Source organism: Amphiprion ocellaris, chromosome 8, assembly GCF_022539595.1.
Source record: "Amphiprion ocellaris isolate individual 3 ecotype Okinawa chromosome 8, ASM2253959v1, whole genome shotgun sequence".
Lineage (NCBI taxonomy): Eukaryota > Metazoa > Chordata > Actinopteri > Pomacentridae > Amphiprion > Amphiprion ocellaris.
Window position 1 is genome coordinate 21,502,075 of NC_072773.1, and position 25,520 is coordinate 21,527,594.

Here is a 25,520-nt window from a genome sequence, read left to right on the forward strand (position 1 = left end):
TTTTACTGCATATTGGCTCTAACTTAGCAAAAAGAGGGAAATCTGTTTAATAACACAACACAGTCTTTAAAACAGATTTTTTATATTTTTGATACAGAATTTTAATACGTTTTTCTTCTTTACAAATAACAGCAAATATCTTTAAAATTATGATATTTTGTGCGGTTTTAAATGCAGTATAATAGTGTAATTCTATAGCCCCACACTGTAAAAGAACTAATTACTGTAAAAGAACAGATTTTTGTGTGCACATTATTTACATTTTACTAGATATTTCCTGAAAATTAACAAAATGGGAAAAATGTGTTGAGTTACAGTTAAAAATCTGATTTATTGTGTTTCAATCCTTAACGTGCATTATTTAAATGACAAATATCTGTAAACTGATATTTTGAGAGATGATTTAAATACAGTAAAAATAACAACAACTGTAATTCAAAAGAATTATTATTTGTAAAAATAAAACATTTTGATGGCATTTGTGGCCAGTTTTTTAAGGTTAACATGCAAATTAATAATTCTTTTCTGTGATTTTACTAGGTATTATATGTAATTTAACAAAAAATGAATTTTTTAAAGTAAATTGTTCAAAATAATTACAAGTAAATTTGTTTCTTTTCTTTTTTTTTACAGTGACAACTTGTCAATACTTTCTCAAATTTTTCAAGCAAGAAAATCAAACATTTTGGTTCCATCATTTGCTGCTTTTCTTTGTCAAACATCATTGATCTTTAGGTTTTGAGCCACTGGTTAAACAAAACAAATCAGTTCAAGGTGTTACTTTAAGGGAAAGTAAGAAATTGCATCAATAATCATTCATTTCTGACATACATTTACCAACCAACCGACCAACCAACCAACCAACCAACCAACCAACCAACCAACCAACCACAAAAACAAACAGATTAATAAACAAACAAACCACCAACCAACCACAAAAACAAACAAACAAACAAACACATAAACAAATAGTCAATCAACCAACCAACCAACCAACCAACCAAAAAACAAACACATAAACAGTCAATCAACCAACCAACAGCGAACCAACCAACCAACCAACCAACCAACCAACCAACCAACCAACCAACCAACCAACCAACCAAAAAACAAACACATAAACAGTCAATCAACCAACCAACCAACCAACCAACCAACCACTATTCAGCCAACCAACCAACCACCATTCAGCCAACCAACCAACACCCATTCAACCAACCAACCAACAAACAAATCAACAAACATATTTACAGTAAATAATGAAAATAATGATTAACAGCATAAACTCCAAAGATCCTCTGATGTGAAAGCAGTGTTTGTGTTTTTTTTTAAATTTGCTGTCACATTTTCAATCACTGTGGGATCCTTTCCCCCTGCAATATATAGTTCTGCATCTGCATGGAACAGCACAGCCAAGGCTGGAAGTAGGCCGAGCTCAAATATTTGCAGTGTGACACAGTTATGAAGCCATAAATCATATACAAAGAAAAAAAAACTAAAGTGAAATGCCTTTGATCATTTGTTTAACAGCAAACAAAACAAACAATCCAAATAAACTGAATCACCGTGTAAAGTCTTCCAAGTGTCCACAGTCTGCCTTGTCTTCGCCTTGCTGCTCTGTAAACAAAAACTGTCTGAACTTTGTCATGTGACTGCTGGTTTCAGCGGAGTGACTCAAAGCTTCTCAGCTGCATAGAGAGTGCCACTATGTTTAATGGCTTCTGATGTAAGCTATTGATTTTTGGTAATTTTGTAGAATAAAGTTCGATTTATGAAATATCAAAATTTTATGTGTATTTGTGGTTATTTTTCCTGACATATTCCTGATGTGTTTACATGCTGCATTTACGGAGTGTCGGAAAGTGAAAAATCTGACCATTATTTCTGTTTTTACAGTTGATGACTCTGATAAGTGGTGCAATTTGGATGCTTTATTTTCAAAGATAGGATTCCTTTCAAGCCTGCCAGAGCGGTTTGGGGTTCAGATTGTGAATGGTAAAGAAAGGAAAGCAGCAGATTATCACAATGAAAAAGCTGCAAACACAAAATATTTCCTTTTCGTTTTTGCCAATACTTGCCAATGATTGACCGATTATTTAACTGGTTCCGTCATTTTTATGACATCAGCTGCATATTTGTGCACATTGTGAGTTATGAGCCAGGACAGGCCAGTTGTACAGGTTCTCCACTGACCTGAGTTATCACCTGCTGAAACTGAAAACTGATTAGAAAACAAAAGATGTTGAAATGAATATAAGTAAAAGCACAAAAGCATAAAGCACAGAAATTTGGTTTAAGTATTCCAAGTTAAAGTAGTGGTTGAGTTCCTCTGACATATTGACACTGATATATTATTGTATGTGACATCATGAGATTATAAATAATGAAGCATCGGTTTGTCAGCAGCATGTTACTGTTGAAGCTGCTGCAGGTTTCAGCTACTTTATATCCAGTTTTATATACAAAATACACTGCCTGGCCAAAAAAAAGTCACCATCTGGATTTAACTAAGCAAATCGCTAGTAGCCTTCCATTGGATAATTATTGTAGTGATGAATACGTTTCACCAGCAACAACTTATTTAACCTTAGCTGATGCAGTGAGGAGCTTCTCATTTCACATTGGAAGACATTTCCTGTGGTCATGGAAAGGATGTAAATCTGTCTCAGAAGGGTCAAATTATTGGCCTGCATCAAGCAAAGACAACAACTAAGGAGATTTCTGAAACTATTAAAACCAGGTTAAGAACCGTCCAACGCTTTATTAAAACCTGAAGGATAGTGATGAACCATCATCTTAGAGGAACAAATGTGGTCTGATGAGTCCAGATTTACCCTGTTCCAAAGTGATGGGGGCATCAGGCTAAGAAGAGAGATGGATGAAGTGATGCACTCATCATGTCTAGTGTCTACAAGCCTGTGGGGGTTCAGGTTATGATCTGGGGTTGGTCAGGTTCAGCAACGTTATGTTCCCAAAGAATGAGGTCAGCTGACTACCTGAATATACTGGAGTTTTCCGCCCTGATGGCATGGACATGTTCCAAGATGATGATGCCAGGATTCATGGGCTCACATTGTGAATGAGTGGATCAGGGAGCATGAGACATCATTTTCATACGTGGATCAGCCTCCACAGAGTCCACACCTCAGACCCGTTGAGAATCTTTGGGATGTGCTGGAGAAGACTTTCCGCAGTGGTCTGACTCTCCCATCACCATTGTAAGATCTTGGTAAAAATTAATGCAACTCTGGACAGAAATAAATGCTGTGACATTGCAGAAGCTTATCGAAATGATGCCACGGTGAATGAGTGCCGTTCTCAGAGCTAAAGGCAGTCCAACAAAATATTATGCGACTTTTCTTTTTTGGCCGGGCAGTGTATAAACGTAGAGGAAAGGAAAATAAAGTCCTGATGCAAAAATCTGTTTTCAGTTTTTCAATTTTTTTGTAATCTTTGATCTTTCCTGAGATAGTGGATCATCTGAACATTTATAGCAATAAACTCGGTGAGAAGTTTAGAGAGAAAAATCAGAATTTGTTGGAGCCGTTAAGAACTCTGATACTGGCTACACACTGTTTTCAGTAAGAACCCCAAAAGGTGGGATACGATTGGTTATTATCTTAAACAATGTGCTGTATTTTAAAGCTTGTTATGTTAACCACTGCAAAATTTTCATCTTAAAGATAACTAAACTGCATTCAAGTAGAAAGTAAAATGCATTGGAGTGTTACAAGTATAAAGTAGCATGAAACGGAAACACTCAAAATACAAGCACCCCAAAATTATTCTCACCAGATGTGTATCCCTCCCCATCTGAAAATAGTTCCCACTTAAACCATCATTTATTAGTTTTAGTGATGTCAGCTAGAAACCAGTGATTAACTGTTGGAGGAAATTACTTTGCCTTTGTTCGATAATGAGACTATATATTTGTGAGGCATTTTTACAAGATTATATATACAGCAAAACTGCATTTTTCCAAACATGATAGCCTAAATTTTGCAATTTTGCTACATATATTTAAAACCAAATTGATCACACATAGAAAACCCTGCTCACAATAACGGCAATACAAGCAACAGATAAGTATATCTTTAATAATGAGCATGATCAAATCTAAGAATGTGATCGTGACCTCTGATACAATGGATATTTAATTCAAGGGTGACTTAAAACTTTTTTTTTGCATAAATTTTCTATATTCCAATACCGTTATATAACTCTGATTGCTCCACAGTTGTACTCCCTCTCTTTTCTTCGCTCTTGCACACGCACACATACGCACAATACAGCAAGCAATTTTAAAAAAAAAAGTCACAAACATATACCATATAGGCTAGTCTCTGGGTTTCCATACACTTGACAATAAATCAGTTAAGTATAATGCTACAGTTAAACATTTTGAGGCGATCTCAGTTAGAAATGCCGGTACATTAAAGCTTACATTTTCTGAGGATGAAGTTGACAGGTTATAGCAATGAAAATGCCAAGATTATAATGATGTTAAAGAACGAAAAAAAAAATAAGAAAAGAAACTAAATGACAGGCCTGGCTTGAGATTTAAAAGCAGTACATGCTACATTATCTCCAGAACGTCATAAACAGAGACCCCTGTTGGAACAGCAGGGAACAGAGACAAATACTGAGAACAGGGGATAGAACGCAGAGTTTGTGTTGATAAAAACCTGAACTCATACAGTATATTTGAATTTCCATCGTTTAAATAAAGAGAGGGACCACCTTTAAGAACATCTGATCTCTAGACACCTTTTCCCCGAATCTCTAGCTGAAAATTTTGAGGTACATTAATAGAAAAAAAAAAACAAGTTTCATTTGCACTATAGCTGAAAAGAAATGTTAAGGCTCCATTCTGGAGACCAAAAAAAAAAAAAAAAAAATCCCACATTTTCTCAACATTATGTTAAATTTATATCAGTTGTAAACCAGGTTATACGTTAATCAAAATATTTTTCTAACATTTATGCATTCTAATGTCACAACCTTGCACGATTATGTCTATGCATACAGAAACCTTCAGTCCTCCACAAAACTAAGACGCCCCTCAAATGAAAAAAAGGGACATTATAGAAGTTATTTTTTTGTCTTCTGAAAATATAAAATACAACTGGCCACACACAGATAGCAAACATTTGTCAATAAAGTGTTGTTCACTCGTTAAGATTAACCAATACAAGCACTTAACATTTCTCCAACACACAAACCACAAAGTGAACAGTCACTGAATATCAGCAGCATGTTGTCAAGAGATTTTCCAAACAGACGTGCAGATATTTATATTTAGTCGAGAATTTCAGAAGTCCCAGGGTAGCGATAGAGATTTATAAGGCTAAAAAATACGAGAAAAAACAAGAAAATAGATGTTGTTGAAGCGATTCGCCTGGTGGAACTTGCTTCATCCCTGCACGCATCTCAAAGACTGGGGAACCAGGAGCAACGTGGCTCAAAAGTTTGACATGGGCCAAAGTCGACAAAATTAAATAGAAAAAAATATTAGTTTTCAATTTTTGTATGTCCTTGTGTTTTCATTTTCAATCTTAATTTCAGCATGTCCATCCAAACACAACCTTTAATGGAGCTTTCAGAAGCTGTCTTCTACAGTTTACTTCTGACGGTCCTGAAAAAGGGGGAAAAATGAGAAATGATCAGCTGCTGCACTGTAAAGACACACAACAGGATTTCTAAAGCACAAGAGGGAGATTTTCTACAAGAGACTCAGGGCTAAACCACAAGTAGATTATGTCATGATGATCAGACCGAAATATGTTAGAATTTGACACAAGCATGTTGGTCAAATTCATTATTTTGTAAGAATCTTTAAAGAGCTTCCTTTGAGATTGATGTAGTTTTAGCTCTTTTATCTTATCATAAGATAACTAAATGAGAAACCTGCATTAAACATCAATTCTATACTATAAAATATGTGATTCTGGATAAGTTGCAGCTTTTTAAATTAACATCACATTCTAATCACAACTGCCCAGTACCAGAGAGAGAGAGAGTTAAGGTGGCAGACTTTACCTGATCGATTCTGGATCGACTCTGTATTGAGGCAGGCTCATAGCTCTGTTAGAAAAGCATACAAACCCTTAATGAAATGTCCCGGAGAATAATACACATGCAGTCAGTACTTCCAATATGACTATAAATCCAAATCTTACATTACAACATTTTCATTATTTCAATTTAATTACCAAATAAAGACAAAAAGGGGGAATGACGTGCAGTAAAGGTCTGGCTGGCAAGGAATCAAACTGAAGACTCTGCTGATGTGTGACATCATCTCAGCCACTGGGTGTTATTTGTTTTATTACTAGTTATGTGACAATGGGTGTTGGTTTGTCTATCTGTTAGCAACATTATTCAAAAACGGACTAACGGATTTGGATGAAATTTTCAGGGAAGGTCAGAAATGACACAAGGACCAAGCGATTTGATTTTGGAATTGATGCAGCTTATAGCCTGGATCCATGGATTTGTTAAACGATTTCTGTATCATTGCGAGACGGCGTCACTGTAACTACGACTACAAGTGAACACTACGTCAGTTGCTTGCTGACGATCACATGATTGCGATCCTACTACAAATCCACTGCTACAAACTTATCAGGACATATCGGTCAAAAATGCTACAGGGAACAATTGATTAAATTGTGGTGATGTTTCAGAGTCCCATCAATTCCTGCCGCCTGCTACATGTTTAGGTCACGCAATTCGGTACCTGTACGTAATGTACGCACATGCATAGCACACGCCTGTGCTCAGTGCAAGCTCATTTTGTTTGTGGGTATATCTATATTAAATGGCCAAATTCTACGGTGGCGTGATTTCTGCCCAAAAATTTTTTCAGCCGTAGGAAATCATGCAATGACTGAGCAGCCTTGGCGGAGTACTGAACTCTCTTTTCTTGTGTTCTTTTTATTTCAGTTTTGTTCCATTTTAACATTAATGAATCACAACAGCAGTGCTGTTTCTGTATCAGCCGTATTTTCTTAATTAGAACCACACAAACAAACAAGCAGCTCCCAAACACACCAGAAGTCCGTACAAAGCAAGTTTAACATATCCAGGGTAAGTTTTCATTATCTTGCTTCACTAAACCTAACAACTGCAGTTACCTTGGTAAGTCAAATCAGGGTTTTCAAACCTTGATAAGAGCGTGTTTCCGTGAAAGGGGTGGTATGTGAACCACATCAGGCAACTGGGTATTTCTTACAGGAAGAACTATAATCCTACACCAGTATGAAGAACTGAAATTTATAATGCAGGCTAAAAGCTGCTGCAGCCAGAAAGGAATGAAAACTGGCAACTAAACCGCAGACTAAGTGATAATTAATATGCTTATCAATATCACACAATGTTCAATTGTGTATGAGCTACTTATATTCTGTTCATTTACAATCAGTCATCACAAGTTTGTACAACAATATTACAGATGCAGGGTCTTTAGGCTACTGACAATAAGACATAGGATGTAAAAAAAAAAGAATCAAGTAACAAATGTTTTCATGGTGATGTAGAGAATGAATTAAGTCATCTCACATTCAAATTCATTCTCATGATGTGTCAGTCAGTTTTTGTCTTGCAGCCGCATCTTTGGCCAAGTTAAAAAAATTAGGGGAGCAAATTTCAAAAGGTCAACAAATAGGCGATGTGGCTATATATATATATATATATATATATATATATATATATATATATATATATATATATATATATATATATATATATATATATATATATATATTTATTTATTTATTTATTTATTTTTTTTTTAAATCAGTTTTTACTTTAAGATTAATTCGCTCTACAAACACATATAGAACAATGATATGACTTTGAAATCGCCTGCATTCTCCCCTCTCACTCTCTGCACACTGAGCTTTACAGTATCTCCCAGGAATGTTAATGCCATTGTTCAGGACGTCTGACTGGTCAGCAGGCCATGTTTTATTCTATTATCTTGAACATAACCTGCTCTAGCACAGCTTAGGTGTTCAGCATAAACTACCTGGAGTTAAGCCTGAAGTTGCTTCAAGTTCTGCTTCCCAGTGTAGACCTCAGGTTGATGTGCCTGACTATACAACTCAGACAAATCCAAGTGGTTTATTTATGACCATTACCGAGACAATCACTTGGTAACATCCTGACCTATAATATATATTATCTGGAATTTGAGGTCACATAAAAACACCACAGTGGACGGAGGGTGTATGTGGACAAATTCTTTGTTTTCCATGAGATCTGTGTAAGCTCACTTTGAGGCCTACTCCACATCCACAAATGTTTTTAAAGCAGGGTGTTCTTATTTCACATAAACCAAAAATCTTAACCGCTGTCAACACCTTACTTTGATCTTTAGAATTAAATCTCTTTTGCATACATGTCAACATACACAGCTAAGAATTTGAATGTGTAAAAAGCAGTAAAAATATAAAAACATACATTTATGCACATCTTTAAAAATAACTTGGGATAAATGAATCATCTGACCTTGATACAAATCAAATGAAGAATGCAAGTACAACCTGGAGGCACATGTAAGGTGATCAGGGTGAAGCTGCTGCACCACATTTAGGTTAAAGTGGCTGAACAGGATCGCAATCGTTTTATCGCACAGGTGTGATATTATTATTAATTTTGAGATATTCGGGCAGTCGGTGTTGGCTTTTATCTACGTTGAAGTCATCAAAAGTGAAACATAAAGTTCCTCCTACCTCCTTTGTTTTAATACAATACCTACATATCCTTAATTGTTTCATTCAAAAGCATTTAGTCTAAAAGAAATGATTACCTTTTTCACCACCTCCTCCTCCTCTTGCTTCTTCTCATAGTGGGAAAAGTCATCAAAGATGGAGGTGGTGTGTTTGTACTGGGCAATAATCTTGAGCACCTGCTTTGCCTTTTCCAGAGGAACCTCTTGAGTGTCACGTGAGTTGGTGACTGGCTTGTTGTCGTTGTTTTCCAGGCGGATGTGGCGCAACTGGCTATTAGGCACATCCTTAACAAACAACCAGTTCACATCAAACTTGCCCTTCCACTTGTCCTGCGCCCAGACACCAGCGCTGGTACCGTAGTCCACAGGCGAACGCATCTCTGCCACGCCACAGAAATGGCCGCTGCCGTTGACGCTGAACAGCAAGTAGACAGGACCTTTAGAGTTCATAGCTCTGTAGGCTGAGTCCAAACGCTTGTTGCCGTGCTCCGTGCTGCACCAGATGGAGTACTTGATGGAGCGGTGGATGTCGTCCTCAGAGTAACTCTTGATGATGAACACGCGGCCGTTTTTCAGGTTCCAGTCAAACTCCTTGGGGTTGTAGCTGTGGGCCGCTCGCAGCTTCTCCAGCACAGGGTGGGAATCTGATCCCGGCTCTGGAGGCACACCTCCGGCCCCCGCACCTCCGTTACCAACACCGCCACCATTAGAAGAGCCACTGCTGTCTAAACTTCCACCACCATAGCACAAGTTGCGGTTCCGTGGAGCCACCCAGCGGGTCTGAGGAGCTGGACCGGAGTTGTGGTTCTGGTGGTTCTGGTAAGACTGCGGAGGAGGTCCCTGCATGGTCATCTGCTGCACAAGGGACTGGGCGGACTGCAGGGACTGTTGAAGGGGAGGGAGGAGACTGGGGGCATGGGAGTGAAGCTGGGGCTGGTGCTGTTGGTGGTGGTGATGGTGGTGGTGGTGGGGCAAAGGAGGAGCCATCTTGGTAACAGTCCCTTTATTATCCCATGTATCAATGTCCATGTTGTGTTTAATAGGAGGTGGAGGCAGAGCTCCTCCAGCTAGAGGAGTGCCAGGCTTGTTCTTGGTCTTTTGTTGTTGCAGCTTGGCAGGTTTACTAGCAATAGCAGCCCACGATGTAGGTTTGGGAGGGGGCATACCGATTGGTGTGCCGCCGTTGCCCGTGGCAACAGCTGCAGCTACACTGCCACCGCCACCGATCACAGAGCCTGCACTCTTCACACCAGAGCCACTTCCTGTCACATCCCCTCCTATTTTTAGGCCCAGCATGCCCTGCTCCAGGCTGTTCATACCTGGAGCTTTGCTCAGGGTGTCACTGTGGAACCCCGTCTGGCCATCAGGGACCAAGGTTCCTCCGAGAGAGCTGGGTGGGTAGCTGTAGCTCCCCCCATAGGCTGAGCTCTGAGTCTGCTGGCCCTGAGAACCACTGGTGCCCCAGGCCGAGAACGCCGGATTCTCTGGGAAAAAGTTAAACCTGTGGGGGTAGATGCTGCTGCTGAGCCCACCTGGCTGCCCAAATACTGTGTCATGCATGAAGTGATGGTCTCCATTACTGAGCGGGGCGTAGGGCGTCAGGTAGGGAATCGGTGGATCACCTCCTGTAGACCAAGGAGCCTCGCTAAGAGGGTAAGGAAATCCAATGGAGGGGGCATAGTAACTGGATAGGTAAGGATCTGTCATTGATTGATAGCTGTTATTCTACAAACAGAAACAGAATAAGGATCATTTTTAAGGCAATAAGATGCACAGATAACGTAAAATAATATGATTTTAGTGTCAAAAAAAGACAATGTAGAGATATTTCCTTTCATCATACCTGACTGGACTGGCCGGTGAGATAGGGCTCAAAGTCATTGTCATGGACTGTGTCCTTCTGATGGAGGGAGCCATTCTGCACTGAAACTGGAAAGGCTGCAATAAAATGAAAGTGTTGTCAAAGCTGTTCATCAGAATTTATACAAACATCAAAAATGACCAACAGATTTGTGAAGCAGTTCTGCATGTTATGGGGAAATGGTGGTTGACGGCTGACCCTCTTTATAACTGGGCCTTTAAGACTTATCATGGCTGACCCGGCGCTCTGACCCAACTTCCTAACAGGATGGGAATGTCACGGTGCTAGCATGTATGCATTACCAGAAAAGGCTTCTTCTTCTCAAAAAAAAAAAAAAAGCAAACAAAAAAACCCTCAATCTACACTGAATCCTACATTATCTGTCACTGCTCGTGTTGTTAATACAGTCGCATTGATTTCTTGTGATATCACCTGATTCAGAATGTAATCACTTGAAATATGCAATTAATATTTCATCTGTGGAGTGTGCACCACCATCGCCCAAAGATAGTAGCTAGACCAAAGAGAAACAAATGCAGTTACATGAATGATGTGTGTAGAGATTTAAGATAGATTGTGGTCTGCTAGACAAACATAACCTTTAGGAGTTGACCTTTACAAATATGTGTGGTGTTTTCATTTGATAAGTCGTTTACCCTTGCTCGCAGTGATGTAGGTTTCATTGTTGCATACAGCTACTACAAGCACATTATGTAATGATGCAAAGACATTAACACGTAAAATATGTTTTTTTTTCCTCAGGGCCACAACAACGTATGAGTGACTGACATCAAATATGAGGTATCAAGGGACAGATTGGTACTATGCTACACAGGATGCTTTATGCGTTTATGTGTTACATCTTTAGCTACAGGAACATCTGGACATACAGCAATCATTTATTTCTTACCTTTGCTTGCATCTTGTCCTTTCGATGTCTTAGTGATCACATTAAAAAGAAAAAAGAAAGAGATATTGTGAGGGTCACGAATGTTACTCAGAGCATCTCACGATATCCCAGCTGGCTAAGGTGTAATCACACATTTTCATGGAAAACCTAACCGACACATAAAATCCATTAGCACAGAGCCCTGTATTATGTTATGGCAACGTCTGCCGCTCAGATACCCGCTGGAAGCTGTGGTCCAGGCCTTGGTTTGTTACCAGCAGGGAGCAGTTTTCCTGCTAACCTCCCCTCTCAGTTGGCTAACTAGCTGACTAGCTGGCAGCATCGTCTCCAGAGTGGGATGCACACACAGGATATCTCGCCTCGCTGCTGCAATAAAAACATGAAGATATGAGTTTCTCCTCGCTGCTTACCTGAGGGTCAATGCTAGCGGCAGACATCATTTATCCACCAGGTGTTGTGTTAGACTGGATCCCTGACAAGACGTGCGGTGTGTGAGCTGCAAACTCGGCTGTGTGAAGCAGCTAATAGCCGGAGAAGCTGTCTCCCAGCTCCGCGTTACTTTGCTAACACTTAAGCACAGTTAGCAGCAGCTATTAGCCGGTGTCTCCGCTCGGCGCGGATGGTTTGCTTGTCGTGGCCCTGCTGGCACTCTGCGCTGCCCTGTCGACATTAATCCAGCGGGGCTTCAATCCGCTCCGACCCCCTCACCGCTAAACTAAAATCCGTCCAGCCTCGGTGGCCCTTCTCTCCAGCGGCAGCTTCATCCGGGGTCTGGGGGGCGGAGATGACGTCGTGACGTAAACGACGCGTACACGGGTACTGAGCAGCCGCAGTTTACAGTGTTTACATTTATGAAATAAAAACACAATTTAGTCTCCAAATAATAATAATAATAATAATAATAATAATAATAATAATAATAATAATAATAATAATAATAATAATAATAATAATAATAATAATAAAAAATAACTTTTTTAAAAGTTGTGAAAAGAAAAAATATGCAAAACACAATGTCGGGTATTAATAAATACAAATAAAATAGTTCAGCGAATAAAACTTTGATACCCAAATATCCCTAACAAATCTAAATATTACTCTAATGCCCAGTGAGATTATAGATTATTATTATAGATTCTATTATAAACACAAAAAAACTGACTAATTTAACTATTAAAGTAAAAAACCCTTTAATATTATATACAATTTCCTGATTAATGTTAAGACTGACCATATAATAAGTCTGAAACGTATTAAGGTTTGGACCCTACGATATCATGTAATCTAACAAATTACCAGACCAATTTAGATTATCAATTGTGGTTAAGATCCTACAAAATTACAAAATTCATATGAGGAAGCAAACCTCCAGCAGAACCAGGCCCAGGGAGGCCTGCCTTGATCGATTAGGGTGACAGTAAAGAGGAGAGGGAAAAGGAGACCAGAGACAAAGAGACTAAACAAAAAGAACATATATAGTGGACACATCTGAAATATTCACATAGTATTTACATCACATTGATGTAATCAAGAAAATCTACTCCAAGTATTGAAGGAAAATACAAATTCCTCAGATTTGTTATCACATACAGCACCAGAGTAAACGTGCATATAATCCACAGCTGGAGCAAAAACAGCATATGAACCAATGAATATTTAATGATAACAAATGTTAGCAAAACTCTGATACAAGACGTAGTGTAGATGTAGTTTATTCCACTGAATGATATCACACACTCTACAAGCTGGGATGACATTTTTTCTAACTATAACGATACATAATATTTTAGAAAGAAACAGCTACTTATATACAAATTTAAAAACACAGTTTAGATCACTATTAGATAGCTGAACAATCGTTCACACACATCCACGAAGGCAGACTTACACCCAGATTTGTAGCTCTTGTGACCCACCAAAAAACTCAAAGTAAAAACCAGGGCTGTGATATACTGGGAATCCCCCTCTTGAATCAGGACACTATGTGCACGGTGAGCATCTGTGATGTGTGTTTTTAAACATAACCAAACCAAAGAGGAAACATTACAAGAAGCTTCAGAGTTGCCTGATCTTCTGCTGCTCATTCTTGGCTTCCCACTTTCATTTTGTGGTCATTTATAATCTAAACAAAAATATAGAAAAGTACATTGTGTATGAGATGGTACATCTGGTATAGACAAAATAGGCGCAAACAAGAGGAAATAGTTGTGATGCCACATACCTACCATGAAATCTTTACACTAGAAGAGCAACTGAGAGGGTTTGGATGGGTGATGTAATTCACCAATGAAATTAACTAAAATAAATGAGGAAACACCAACATAAATAAATAATACAGAAATCAACCTCACAAAATGTGCAAAGAAAATAAAAGGGTAGTGCAGGATACAGACATGCACAAACATATAGCATTGCTTCTTTGTAATGGATTATTTTTTTAATAAATTATATGTTGTATGTAAAATAAATTATATATTATCTGTGTGGTTATCATTGATCAGAAGGATACTTACTGCTGTCTTCTTCCTCTGAATAAGTGCTGACGACATAGCAGGCATAAACAAATCCCAGGAGCTGTGGGAATTATATGATACAATAATGTCTAAAAAAAGAATGACATGCAGTAAAAAGAGAAAGTTTTCCTTCATGTAATATTCTAAAAGCTGATTATTGCCACTCGGCAAACTTTAGAATTTGTCTTGACAATGAAAAATGTTATGTCCTAGAAAGATAAACATACATGCAAATAATACATTAAATTATGGCTGATTTCCATTTAGTTACCTCATTGGTATTGTTAGTAACAAATGCTTTTCTTTTACAAGTGAAAATATCAGTGTGAAAAGGCATGTTGTGTCTATATATGCAAAAAAATCTGCATTAAAATGTGGATAAAAACAATAACAGGAATAATTTCCATTGTTTATAAGCAAAGTAAATTTACAAGAGTAATTTCATGGGAAATGTGTGTTACTGGAGTGGACAAATTATTAGAAAAACTCAGGAAGACAACTTGATTGTATATATATTGTTTTTACAAAATTTGTCCACTGGTGGTGGCTGTGACATGGTGAAGTGTCTTTGAGCAAGACACTGAACCTGAAGTTGCATCTTGTACTGTAGCTCCACCTGGTGTGTAAGTGTGTGAGTGTGTGATGGGATGAATGAAACTCAACGCTGTAAAGTGTAAGAAATGCTGTGTAAGTGTAGTCCAATCCTATGACACCTGTCACCTTTTTCAGTTTAAGGTACAACATTTTGCTGCTTGCAGTATATATGTACAAGCTAATGCCCCTGAGACATTTAGATTTTAAGTTGCTGTGTTTAAAACTATGTACTAATTTCTTCATTTATTTTATATAATTTTGTGAAACAGCGTGCAGTGCGGTGCAATGCTTCTGTCTTCCCTTTATGGCAATTAGAGTAATTACAACAACACTATTTATGATGCTGAAGATGAATCAGTGACAATTCTTTTTTGTCTGGAGCATAAGAAACTTTTCTTGGATGCTTCCTAGGTTTTTCCACCACACTCCTACTTGCTGCAGCCTACTCTGTAAATCTAACTGGGGCTGCTCCTCTCTAGTTCTGGCAAACTAATCACTGCTGGCTGATATAAAATGCCTTTGTGCCTTTGTGAGAATGTCGCCACAGACACCAGATAAAAACTCTTTATTGAGTGCTGATAGGCATAATGACTATTGTGTGAACTTGTTTGACAAGGGCTTGACTGTGACATTTCCATCAATCCATCCATCCATCCATCCATCCATCCATCCATCCATCCATCCATCCATCCATCATCTATATACTGCTTAATCCTCATTATGGTCACAGGGGGGCTGGAGTCTATTCCAGCTGACTTAGAGTGAAGGCAGGGGACACCCTGGACAGGTCACCAGTCTATCGCAGGACTACATATACAAACAATCACAGATTCACACCTACGGGCAATTTAGAGCTACCAATTAACCTCAGCATGTTTTTGGACTGTGGGAGGAAGCCAGAGAACCCGAAAAAAACCCCCATGCATGCACATGGAGAAAATGCAAACTCCATGCAGAAAGATCCCAGAAAGGCTGGGATGCGAACCAGGGATCTTCTAGCTGCAGGGCAAAAATGCGAACCAACAAGCCACTGTGCAGCCCACTGTGACATTTATTTATACGTAAAAGTCCCACATTTCAGCTTTACCAGAACTTTTCCTGTTCTGCTGTTTGTGTGTATGGTAATCTGGTGAGCTACTACATACACTTGCTTTTATTGACATAAAGCTGTATTGGTTGAATGTGATCCACATTTTCTTTCACTTACAAGGAGTGCCCTCTTGCAGAACCCCAAATCTTTCCCAGGCCAGATGAGATATATAATCCCTCCAGCAAGTTTTGGGTCTACCCCGGGGTCTCCTCCCATTTCTACATGCCCAAAAAATCTCCAAATGAAGGTGACAGTAGGCATCTCAACCAGATGTTAGAGCCAACTCACCTGGCTCCTTTCAATGTGAAGCAACTCTACTCTGACTCCCTTTGGACCAATGAAGTCCTTAAACTATCTCTAAGTCTTATCCCAGGCAGTCTACAGAAGAAACTCATTTCTGTCACATGTATTTGCAGTCTCACTCTTTTGGTCAATACCCAGAGTTCATCAACACGGGGAGGTGGAACGCTGTGGTAAATCAACAGCTTTGCCTTCCAGCTCAGCTCCCTCTTTACCACGACGGTCCGGTACAATGCCCACAGGACAGTTCATGTTGCACCTAACTGTGTGTCCACCTCATGCACCATTCAGGAGAATGAGCAATCCACCAGTTTCTAGCAGAGAATCATGGCCTCAGACTTGGAGCTGCTGGCTTTCATCCTGCTGGTTCACACTCTGCTGCAAAACGCTCAAGCTTGCACTGGATGTCACAGTCTGACGAAACCAACAGAACCATGTCATCTGCAAACAGCAGAGACCTGACTCTGAAGTTTCCGAACCGATGCTCTTCCCACCTTCACTGCACCTTGAGATGTAGTTCATGAATATCACAAACTAAATCAGAAACAAGGGGCAGCCCTGGCATGGTCCAACACCCACTGGAAACATCTGTGACAAGAATACGAACACGGCTCTCACTCATCACTGACTGGATGGATTGCAGCAGCAGCCCAAATACCCTGTATTCCCACAGAACCCCCACAGGGTTCCCCAAAGGACACAGTCGCAGGCCTCCAAGTCCACAAAACACATGTGGAGGTACAAACTACCAAGACTACCTCAGCAACTTTGTAAGCATAAAGTACTGGTCCACTATTCTATAGCAGGACAGAATCCACATCGCTCCTCCAGAATCTGGCAATTGACAATCAGTTGGAATCTCCCCTCCAGCATCCTGGAATAAACTTTCTGAGGAAGGTGAACGGTGTGATACCCTATAATTGGAGGACACCCTCTGGTCCCTGTTTTTGCAAATGAGAACCACCACACTGCTCTGTAACTCCACAGGCACCTTCCCAAACCTCAACGTGACACTGAGGAGACGTGTCAGCCAAGACAGCCCAACAGAGTCCAGAGCCTTCAGCATCTCAGGGCGAATCTGGTCCACACCTGGTGCCTCGGCACTCTAATTACCCTCTGATATCGAAAGAGGCAGAGTCAATATGCTCATTTAGAAAGATGCATCAGACTTATGTCGCTTCAGAAGCTCTTCAAAAAGCTCAATAACTTCCACAAACTGGAAGATCCGCTATCTCAGTAATTCCCTTTTATACACACTACAGAAGCTCAGCAGCATACCAACTACCACCAGTGTGATAATGTGATACCATCCTTGTTGTGGGTCTGTTTCACAATTTACAGCCTCTGTTGCTAAGCAACAGCCCATTTCACCATGTGCAGATGCTTTTTTATTAATATTAAAACAACATTAAATAGTAAGTAAATATGTGTTTCAATTGAAGTTTAAAAGTGTTGTTGAGTAAGTTGTGCTAAATTGTCACTTAATGATGCGTTGCACAAAGACTCACTGATATGAGGAGCTGCACGATGCAGTGCAGGATTTCTATGTACTGGTATTCCAGCCAGCAGCTCAGCACTGTGCTCAGCTCCGGGTTTTGCTGGTTCTGCCACCCAGCAGAGGGAAGGTTCTCGCCCTCACATCCCGGCCCGTTGTCCTTCCACCAGGAGCGATGTGGCGATACTCCCAGGGAGAGGATATCACTGTCCTGCAGAACAGACAACACGTGAAGGAAACCTTTCAGTCTTAAAGATATTTCTGCTTCATTAGATTGTGTGCAAGAAAAAGTCGAAACCTGACATGCAGCAAGGATCAGGTGTACTGTGAACATGATATGGTTTAATGTGCCTCACTTCCTGTCTGCTAACTAACAGTTGTGTTTGTGATTGATTGAGCTATCAAGTTATCATATCTGTGCATTTTATTTGTATTTTTTTGTGGTAGAACAGCGGAATCATGAGAAACATTAGTAGTTGTGGGTTTGATGAGACAGACGTTTGACAGAAATCTTCCCACATAAGGACTGAGTAACAAACCTATTTCTGAAAGTGAACACTTTATAAAAACAATGCAGTAAAAATCTATATATATAGACATGTCACACAGAATTTGAAGGGTGAAGATAAAAGTTCAGTTGTTGAAATGTTCTTTTTGTGTGTGTATGGAAAGAGAAAAAAGCTTTGCTTTGATCTTTTGATTAAAAGCAGATGCTGTAACAGATTGTAAACTTTCATGTAACTCTTATGTAAATTGTAAATATATGTCTGTCTATAACCACTTCAATTGAACTACTCCCTGTCTACGAGGTCAGGATGCTTATGTAAAAGAATATCTTATTCTTATGTAAAAGAATATCTTATTCTCCGTGAGACTTTTCCTGGTTAATTAATGATTACATAAGAAGAAGAGATAAAAGAAAGGTACAGGGTTCACATCGTATATGATGGCTTTGGTTATTCAAAATCTTTCAGACTTACTTCTTAGCAAATGAGCCCAAAGTAATGAAGAAAAAAGACAATTATGTAACTGATAGAAGAGATTAATGACTTTAAGTGCTGTGGAAGTGAAACAGAAGTGTGAAAACACTGCGCAGTGATGACTCACAGGAGAGTTGAAGACAAATCTTATAAGCTCTTTAGAGTCCACGTTGGTCGACCACATTCTGTATAACATGTATTCAGTGTAAAATATAAAAACTGATGAAAAATGGTGACAAAGATGTTTAAACAGCAACACTGTCCAAGTATTTGAAATACAGCATCATAATAAAAGAGTGAACATAATAAACAAATACATGAGAAATAATTTTGGTTCAGTCATGATGATTTGTTTCCCCTTTTGCCACCATGCAATCCAATATCGATGACATAAACAGCTTCATGAGACTATTTTGCGATTGAGGACAGAAACAAACTGTAAAGGCGTTTCACTGTGTGTCTGTAATTGGAGGCAGGCCTGAGAGCAGCTTGTGACATGGATGGAGCTGGACTCTGTATTTAGAAGCTGTGGCTGTGTGGCTCTTTAATTATGTGACACTTAGTCTTACCTTTGAAAGGCCTCCAAGATCCAGGTACAGACAGCTCACAAAGACATTCCAGCCAACCCACAACAACGTCCACAGCAGGTACTGAGAAAACAATAACACAATGTCACAGCGGAACTTAATGAAATTTCCTCTTCTAAAAAATGTCCAAACTCTGCACGGACTAAAGCACATGTTCCAAAGATGGTGTATCTTGTAAAATACTGAAAACTACAAAAATTTGACCAAAAATCTGAATCAACCCACCTCACTGTTGCTGGGGATTAGGATGAGTATTGTTATACGATGTAGGTAAAAACAGTGATGAGTGTTTTTTTTAAATGCAGTGCATCTGTCATACAGCCCTCATACATATTAACTTACTTAACATACATCTCAGACATGATTTTTTTTTTCATAGTCTTCAGAAGTTTTTCCCAAATGCTGTTTCACATCATATCTTTACATTGTAGTTTTTGCTGTGTTGAGACTAAAAAACTAAACAAAGACCATATTTTTAACAGAGCAGTTTCACCTTTGGGATAATTCACTTGCTCTCTTGTTTTCTCCAAATGATTAATTGAGAAGACTGAAACTACCCTAGTATCTGGTCACAAAATATGAAGCTTAAGCCAGGAGCTGCATGTTTAGCTTAGCTTAGCATAAAAACCTAAATCAACTCTCCTCACTACTGCTGGATATTAGCATTATTATAAAGTGTTGATAAAAACAGCAATAATGGTGTATTTTAATGCACTTCAAGTTATCTTTCAATATAACACACATATCAGACATCCAGCCAATAAAACCAGATTTTATGCAGCTAACCAGTTGCCAGCTCTGTATTCATATTGACGTACTGATTTTGTTATCTAATTTACACTTCCCGAAACTATTCCTTTACAAACCAAAAACAGGTGAGAACCATATGATCCAACATGGAGTATTTAACTGTTCACCATAATAACGTAGCGTGATCTGTACTGGATGACTCCAAACAGGCCCAGGATGACCACAATGATGTGAAAGAAGTTGACCATGATGGGAGCCCACTGGTAGCCCAAGAAGTCAAACACCTGCCTCTCCAGCGCTGTGACCTGGAGGATCAACAGGAGTTTAGAACCGGTGGTAGAAACTTCAAAACTGCACTTTACTAAACCAGTCAGTATTGGCTGAGGCTGTGCTGGTCTGGCTTGTTAGGCTGTGATCTTTGCTTGTGTGGTTTTTTTTTTCTTTTTTTCTGATAAGTTGTCAAGGCAACTGAGCCATGGGGGGCAAAGCATGCATGGGAAAAGACAGAACCGGGTGACAGCGTTGAGTCCTCAGAGGTCGGTGCTCCATGAAGGGGGCAGGGTGGGAAACAGAGAGCAGCAGGACAAAGTGGGAGCAGCCCTTCATTGTGGTGTCTTTTTTATATGCACCTCCAACTATAACAAGCCAAATATATACATGTTGCACAAAAATATAGTTGTAGTAGGGCCACATCTAGAAAAACTTTCATCATCGATTAATCTGCCAAATTTTTGGTCTATAAAATGTCATGAAGAAGTAAAAAATATCAATCAGAACATTCCTAAGCCTAAGCTGATGTCTTCAAGTTCCTTGTTTTGTCTGAACAAAATGACAGTTTTTAAAATGAGATTAAATCAAAGATTTTCTGTAACAGGAGATTGGGATAACTACCAAACAATTACATTTAAAAATACAGAACCACACTTTAAAAAAAATACAGTAAATGTAAACAATTTACTGTTATTTTACAGATTTGGTCAGTTTTGTTAAATTACAAATAATATCAAGTTAAATCATAAAAGTGTATTAATTTACATATTGACTGTAAGAAACAAAACAAAGAACAACAAAAAACACCCCAGAGCAAAACCTTCTATAATGTCCACATCCTAAATCTGTATTTTTACAAATAGTAAGTCGTTTTCTTGGGTGACTGTTTTAGTGCATTTAAATCATTTGAAAATATCAATATTTTACAGATATTTGCAGTTTTTTTTGCATCCTTGCTGCTAGATTTTCACATTTTTATTCAATTTTGTTTTATGTCACTTTTCCCCCCCATTTGTACTGTAACGTGTTACTTAACTCCCATCAAAGTGGCTGCTGTTATTTTTAGTCAATCAACTAATCCATTAATTTCAGCGCTAATTTTAATATTTCATTTAGAAACCTGAGTTAATAATGACACTGTGAATGGAAGGTGGTCAAATACAAGATAGAAAACATGTTTAAGAAGTACTGAAGTTGCTTTTAAGTAGTTATTTACTTGAATATTGTAGCCTGTGGACAAAGTAAAATATAAAACTTAAAGCCTTAAAAGCAGCAGCAAAGGAACTTTTCTTTCATCATCACCAACAGAGCAGTTTTAGGTTTTTTCTTGGTTAGAATTCAACTTTAAAGTGTAATTTTAGTGATTTTTTGAGCATAACTTGCTTTGTTTTATAAGTGGGGGTATGTAGACAGCAGCTGGCCTGATGTGTAACAGATCTGTTCATGTCGAAGCATCATGTGTGAAAGAAAAAACATCTCACCAACTGCAGACAACACAGGAGGATCAGCGTGCATCGAGCAGAGCAGCAGCCCATCTTCCCTCCTCTGGTGATGATGATGATGATGAGGAGGATAACAACAGTGAAGTTTAAAACCTGAGAAGCTTTACATCCATTGTCAGACGTGTGAGGAAACGCACAGTGCACTTTACCTCAGGAGGAAAACACGTAGGCTGTCCCTGCGAAACTACGGAGAAGGGGGAGGGTAGCTGAGGTATGAGGGGCGATTAATGCCACAGCAGAGGAGGGAAACCCTGAAGGACAAAACAGCAGTGGAGGGATGCTGTCAGACTGGTTTTGTGACTGACAGTTTATGCTCAGTGAAATTTAGTAACAAACCAACACGTATTTGCAATTTTTCTTGATCTCAGGTAGCTGTAAATTGATTTTATTTTGGCAATGACCGCTGTTTAGACAAACAACGTGAAGATTCCAGCTTCAGGGGAATTATGATGGTTATGTTGTCCTTAAAAAGAGTTGATCAAAAATCATCCAGTGCTTTAAGGACAACTTCAAAATGCATTGATTCTCCAAATGTCTGGGATCATGTTTGAGGGACTGAACGTCTTCCAGGCAGTCAAAGTGGTATGGCCCAATAATGGAAGCCAGAAGAACTAACTCAGCCTGAATACAGTTGATGGACTCAATATGAGTGATGACCCAGAATCAGCCTGGGTAAAACTGAGAGTTGAAAATAGACCAAAGACCAGAGGTGGGTAGAGTATCCAAAAATTGTACTCAAGTAAGAGTAACGCTACTTCAAAATAATATCACTCAAGTAGAAGTAAAAAGTAGTCATCCAAAAAATCACTCAAGTAAGAGTAAAAAAGTACTTGGTGAAAAGACTACTCAAGTACTGAGTAACTGTTTGATTGTAATGTCCAATTTATTTTTTTAGAAATGATGTGATCAGACAGACAAAAATGTAATAATAATGTATGATATATATATATATATATATATATATATATATATATATATATATATATATATATATATATATATATGTATAATGTGCAAATTCTGGTATTTCCAAATAATAAAATAAAAAATACCAAAAACAAATAATATATTTACAAAATGACAAGTTAAGGCACAACAAACACAAATTTCCAAATCTGTTTTTTCACAACATAAAACTTTTGAAACAAATACCTGTAGTAAGGTAATGTTTGTATGCTTGAACAGTGCAAACTACTTCCAGTGACAAGATATACTGCATTTTACTTGCGTCCAAATGGCACAGGCTCAGTAAATAGAAAATACCAATACAACTCAGGCTGGACCTGATTATCCCAATATTCGGTGGTTGTGTTCCTGTCGTCCGCTGTATCACGCGGACCTACCAGCCTGACGTCACGCTTCACTTCCTCCATGTCAGTAGCCGTCCATGCTAATGCTATGCTAATGTTGTCGGACTCCGAAGCAAGATCAAATTTCTCGAAAATGCCCACGTTTTTTTTTTTCATTCCCAGTCTGCTACGTGCGAAGAGTTTGTGTTCATAGACTGTATCTGACATAGCCGCTGATGTAGCCGCTATGCCGCCACAGTTCGTATGAGGTCATGTGACCGCAGGGCGACGTCTGGTGAAACGGAGTCATGTGATTAGTGTTGCTTCTTCTGATTGGTGAAACACAGTCATGTGGTAGATCCACTGGGACATCTCTCCAGCAAAATAAAGCATATCTAATGTGGTAAATAAAAAATAATGAGTCGAGTGTAGCACAGTGTAACGGAGTAAGAGTAGCGTTTCTTCTTCACAGCTCTACTCAAGTAAAAGTAAAAAGCATGGCAGAGTAAAACTACTCTCAGAAGTACATTTTTTCAAAAAGTTATGTAACGGAGTCTCTGCCAAAGACCTTTCACAGATCACAACAAATAAAGAGAGAAAATGAGAAGTAAGAGAGAGTGGAAATAAAACTTACTACTGCTACTACTACTAATAACAATAAACCTTGTTAATAACTAGCATTAAGTGAACATGGAATGTGCTTCATTGATCTTTCAAAGTATATGTTGAATGAACTTTGAAATTTAGGGAGAGGTGTAGGACCTTTGGGGCCACTTTGTGCATTGATTCATGAAAAATCTGACCAACTCTAGACGTAACTCATATTAAAAGGACCATTCCACGCAAAAACAGTGTTGCACCTCGGACCTGTCCACCACCAGCACTCAACCGAAACTAGTCACTAAATCCCAATGAAAATCAGGTTACCACTCATGGTCCATATTGGGTAAGACGTGGCTAAATGTATTGGTTCTCACCCAAGATGGGGTCAAATCTGTACATGCAAAGCCTAAACATATATGGCAGCCATCACTTTGGCAGAGCTAGCTCGCTGTTGGTGAGTTGCTACCAGGACATTTTGTTCCAAAATCTCTCACAGATGTTCACTCAGGTTGAGAGCTGTGACGCCATTACATACAATTCACATCATCTTCATCATATCACTTTGTGACTCTTCAGGCCCTGTGGATTGTTGCATTGTCATCCTGGAACAGATCACCCCCACCAGGATATGTATGTTTCATCGTAGGATAAAGGTGATCACTCAGAACAGTGAATCTTCCCTCTAAGGGGACAAGTGGAGCTGAACCATGACAGCAAAATGCCCTCACAGCATAATAGATTTACCAGATCCCCTCAATGTAGGGGTCACAAGTTCTGTTTTTTCCTTTAATTTGACTATGTTGTGTAGGACTAGATGTTGATATCCCTTCTTGCATACATGAGACACTTAAGACTCTGTGGGATGGTCCAGCGAGTGAGGACATCCTCTGGGTTATCAAGTGGGCGCCCTCCTTCATCTGTGTTTCGCTGATAGGCCCACAACACCTCCAGAGGGTTCAGCAGTGAATCCCAGCGTCCCAGGTTCACCCCCGAGATGCCATCTACTCACCTGAAGGCCCAGATGGAGTCCTTTCTCTTCATCCACAGCCATTGACTGGACAAAGGCTGACTAAAACTGATCATCTCTTTACAGTGCCATGTTCTGGGAAACCTGGATCCTGGATTTTATGTAGATGTTACTTTGAAATGTACAAGCACATACTGCAATGGTAATGGCTGTCCATAAAGGCAGTGGCAGTGGAGATTAAATTACACTAAATATTAAGTTGATCAATCATCAATAGGTTATAATTATCCTCGTGCTATAATTGCAACTAAGTAGGTTCATCTAAATCAGTAAATAAGATTTTCTTTTATAATTTCATTAAGGATTTAATTAAGTGGTGGGAATAGTTCCCTTGAAATACTTTTAAATACATTAATATTGTATTGATTTGCTTTTTAAAAATGAAATCACCTTATACATAAAATACATAGTGGTGTAAGGTTAGGAAACAAGGGTGGCCACAGTTAAAAGAAGCTACCGTTGACTGGCATCAGGAAACTGAACACACAGCAGCCGTATGACCCGTCCATCAGCCTCATCTCTCTCTGAGGCGTCTCACTGCTTTGTCTTCTCCTGAAGAATCACTGGAGTGACTCATGCTGTGTTTTTCTTGGCAGGGCAGCCTTTTGTAACCCCCCTCTCCTTCACACTTCCTCTGCTTGGCTGTGGCATGGATTGACCCTCATACAGCAACACCGTCTGCTGCACCCTGATAGGTGGTTGTTCTTCTACAATGCTCTGAGGACGCCAGCAGGTGGTGGTAATGGTGAAGGTAAAGGCTTCAAAGGTATGTGAGTGGCAAGGTTAAAACCAGAAAAAAAGGCATCACTGGCCTACTTTTCTATTTTTACAGCATTTGGACAAATAAAACAGCCTATCAGAAGTGATGGTATTTCTCAGTTCGCCTGCATCTGATGCAAATGTCATTAAAGCAAGAGAGAGAAGTGTGTAGTGTTGCATTAGTGGCTCCTGTAGGGGTCATGATCTTTGTGTGAAGCTCATTCATGACTGTAGAATCATCCAGGACATGGTAATC

The 25,520-nt window shown here is 39.1% G+C and overlaps 2 protein-coding genes across 5 annotated transcripts; both read right to left on the reverse strand.

The window, feature by feature from the left end:
- Positions 1-4,077: 4,077 nt before the first annotated feature.
- Positions 4,078-12,293, reverse strand: ythdf1 (YTH N6-methyladenosine RNA binding protein F1). The gene is made up of 6 exons (XM_023290533.3): positions 11,916-12,293; positions 11,506-11,533; positions 10,578-10,672; positions 8,813-10,459; positions 6,040-6,084; positions 4,078-5,635 (listed from the first exon to the last, which is right to left on the reverse strand). The coding sequence occupies exons 1-6, from the start codon at positions 11,943-11,945 to the stop codon at positions 5,621-5,623; spliced, it is 1,860 nt and encodes a 619-aa protein (XP_023146301.1). The 5' UTR covers positions 11,946-12,293; the 3' UTR covers positions 4,078-5,620.
- A 908-nt stretch (positions 12,294-13,201) lies between these two features.
- On the reverse strand, positions 13,202-21,793 carry nkain5 (sodium/potassium transporting ATPase interacting 5). 4 transcript variants are annotated; one of them, XM_023290524.3, is made up of 8 exons: positions 21,736-21,793; positions 21,566-21,629; positions 19,982-20,119; positions 19,047-19,127; positions 17,511-17,708; positions 14,019-14,079; positions 13,731-13,801; positions 13,202-13,627 (listed from the first exon to the last, which is right to left on the reverse strand). In XM_023290524.3, exons 2-7 carry the CDS (start codon positions 21,617-21,619, stop codon positions 13,746-13,748), a joined length of 588 nt encoding a protein of 195 aa, XP_023146292.2. In that variant the 5' UTR covers positions 21,620-21,629; positions 21,736-21,793; the 3' UTR covers positions 13,202-13,627; positions 13,731-13,745. The 4 variants fall into 4 exon arrangements, with proteins under 4 accessions (XP_023146292.2, XP_054869093.1, XP_023146291.2 ...); XM_055013118.1 differs by lacking the exon at positions 21,736-21,793 and having other exon boundaries at positions 21,566-21,729; XM_023290523.3 differs by lacking the exon at positions 21,736-21,793 and having other exon boundaries at positions 13,727-13,801; positions 21,566-21,729.
- Between the last annotated feature and the right edge of the window lie 3,727 nt (positions 21,794-25,520).

Bases quoted from the DNA above. Each gene is read 5' to 3' on its own strand.
- ythdf1 (XM_023290533.3), bottom strand. From the start codon at position 11,945: ATGATGTCTGCCGCTAGCATTGACCCTCAG. The intron at 11,534-11,915 runs GTAAGCAGCGAG...GTGATCACTAAG, and splicing joins CCGCTAGCATTGACCCTCAG to ACATCGAAAGGACAAGATGC. The intron at 10,673-11,505 runs GTAAGAAATAAA...ATTTTATTGCAG, and splicing joins AGGACAAGATGCAAGCAAAG to CCTTTCCAGTTTCAGTGCAG.
- nkain5 (XM_023290524.3), bottom strand. From the start codon at position 21,619: ATGGGCTGCTGCTCTGCTCGATGCACGCTGATCCTCCTGTGTTGTCTG. The intron at 19,128-19,981 runs GTGAACAGTTAA...TTGTTTTCTCAG, and splicing joins GATCACGCTACGTTATTATG to TACCTGCTGTGGACGTTGTT. The intron at 17,709-19,046 runs GTAAGACTAAGT...TCTGTTCTGCAG, and splicing joins ATCTTGGAGGCCTTTCAAAG to GACAGTGATATCCTCTCCCT.